General features: G+C 23.8%; 1 protein-coding gene across 1 annotated transcript; it reads right to left on the reverse strand.

Annotated features, from left to right (window-relative positions):
* Positions 1-412: 412 nt before the first annotated feature.
* Positions 413-1,153, reverse strand: VNE69_05043 (uncharacterized protein; the record flags this gene model as incomplete). Its single annotated transcript, XM_065473521.1, has 1 exon — positions 413-1,153. One exon carries the CDS (start codon positions 1,151-1,153, stop codon positions 413-415), a length of 741 nt encoding a protein of 246 aa, XP_065329593.1.
* Between the last annotated feature and the right edge of the window lie 270 nt (positions 1,154-1,423).

Raw genomic sequence — 1,423 nt, forward strand, 5'->3', positions numbered from 1 at the left:
TACAAATGATCTATAAATGAAATTTATAAATAAGGTCTCTTACTTAATAGTTTATTTTCCCGATTAAAAAAGTAATATGGCAAAGTTTTAAGACAAAATATTTTACTTAATACGGGTTATATAAGATAAATACAAGTTCTTATCTTGTGTCAAAACTTTACAATTTATGTATAAATTATTACATAAAATAGTTTTTTGTAAAATTTATGTTAGCAACCAATCAAAATATAAACAACACCATATATGGGGACAAATTATCTAATTTTAATTTAAGAAATATATATAACAATAAACCTATAATGGCCTAACGTGATAACATTAATATAAATGTCTAAAAATAGCTTTACAAAATATAAAGACCAAAAGAAACTAAATTAATATAACCATAAAATAGTTGTCAAAGTGGAAGTATTTATTTAAGGGACTTATTCATATCTATACAACGTATTTTATCACAAACCATTCTAGGAGGCGGCCCTATGTAAACTTTTTTAACATCATCTTTTACGAACGGCTTCCCTGTTGTCGATTTACGTAGAGGAGCATATCTTTTATCTCTTAAGTATTCTTCATCAATATTTGAAACATTCAGCATTAAATATATTCGATTAAACTTTTCGATATTAAATAATTGAGTAATTTCATTTTCACATTCATCATTTATCTCTAATTCTACACTTTTAAGAATCTGATAACTTATAATATCCCTGTTATTAATGTATTCATTAAAATTAGCAATACTAGCTAATCTCAATATTGGCCTAAAACTATTAAAAGCCAATGATTCCAGAAATGACAATGCATATGAACATGTAAAGTCAAATGATTTTCCTAAATAAAACTCATGTAGATAATGTTTAAAAGAACCTAATAATAAATTTCGGTTTATATTATTGTTCTTAGATAATAATTTTTCGATCTTTTTTTTTATTTCGGGATGTTCTTTAATACTGCCAAAAAAATCACGTACTACTGTATTATAATGATCAAGATTAATATTCTGATATTCATTTTGAGGTAAAACATCAAAAGTAGTTTTGAAATAATTATCTGAATTATAATTTTTTGAGCCAACTTCTCCTTCTTCAAGTTTTATCTGATCATTTTTGATTGCATAAGAGAAATTAAAAGTGATATAGAACAGAATGTACATAGGGGTAATTCCAATTTCTAATTAATACTACAAGCGGATAGTAATTATGACATAATATAAATAAACATTTTAAATAAATGTGACTAAACACTTTTGTATGTAATTCAAAAACATTTTTAAATATTATATTTTTGATGATATAAACAAACATTTATGATCAATAATGAAATATTGTGTATTTAATACGAAGTTAAATGACTTACGTGGTAGATTATATTACTATCCAATATACTCTCGTGTGATGAATAATATTAAAATAATCTTTTCATG

The sequence above is a fragment of the Vairimorpha necatrix genome, chromosome 5 (assembly GCF_036630325.1).
Source record: "Vairimorpha necatrix chromosome 5, complete sequence".
In the NCBI taxonomy this organism is placed as follows: Eukaryota; Fungi; Microsporidia; family Nosematidae; genus Vairimorpha; species Vairimorpha necatrix.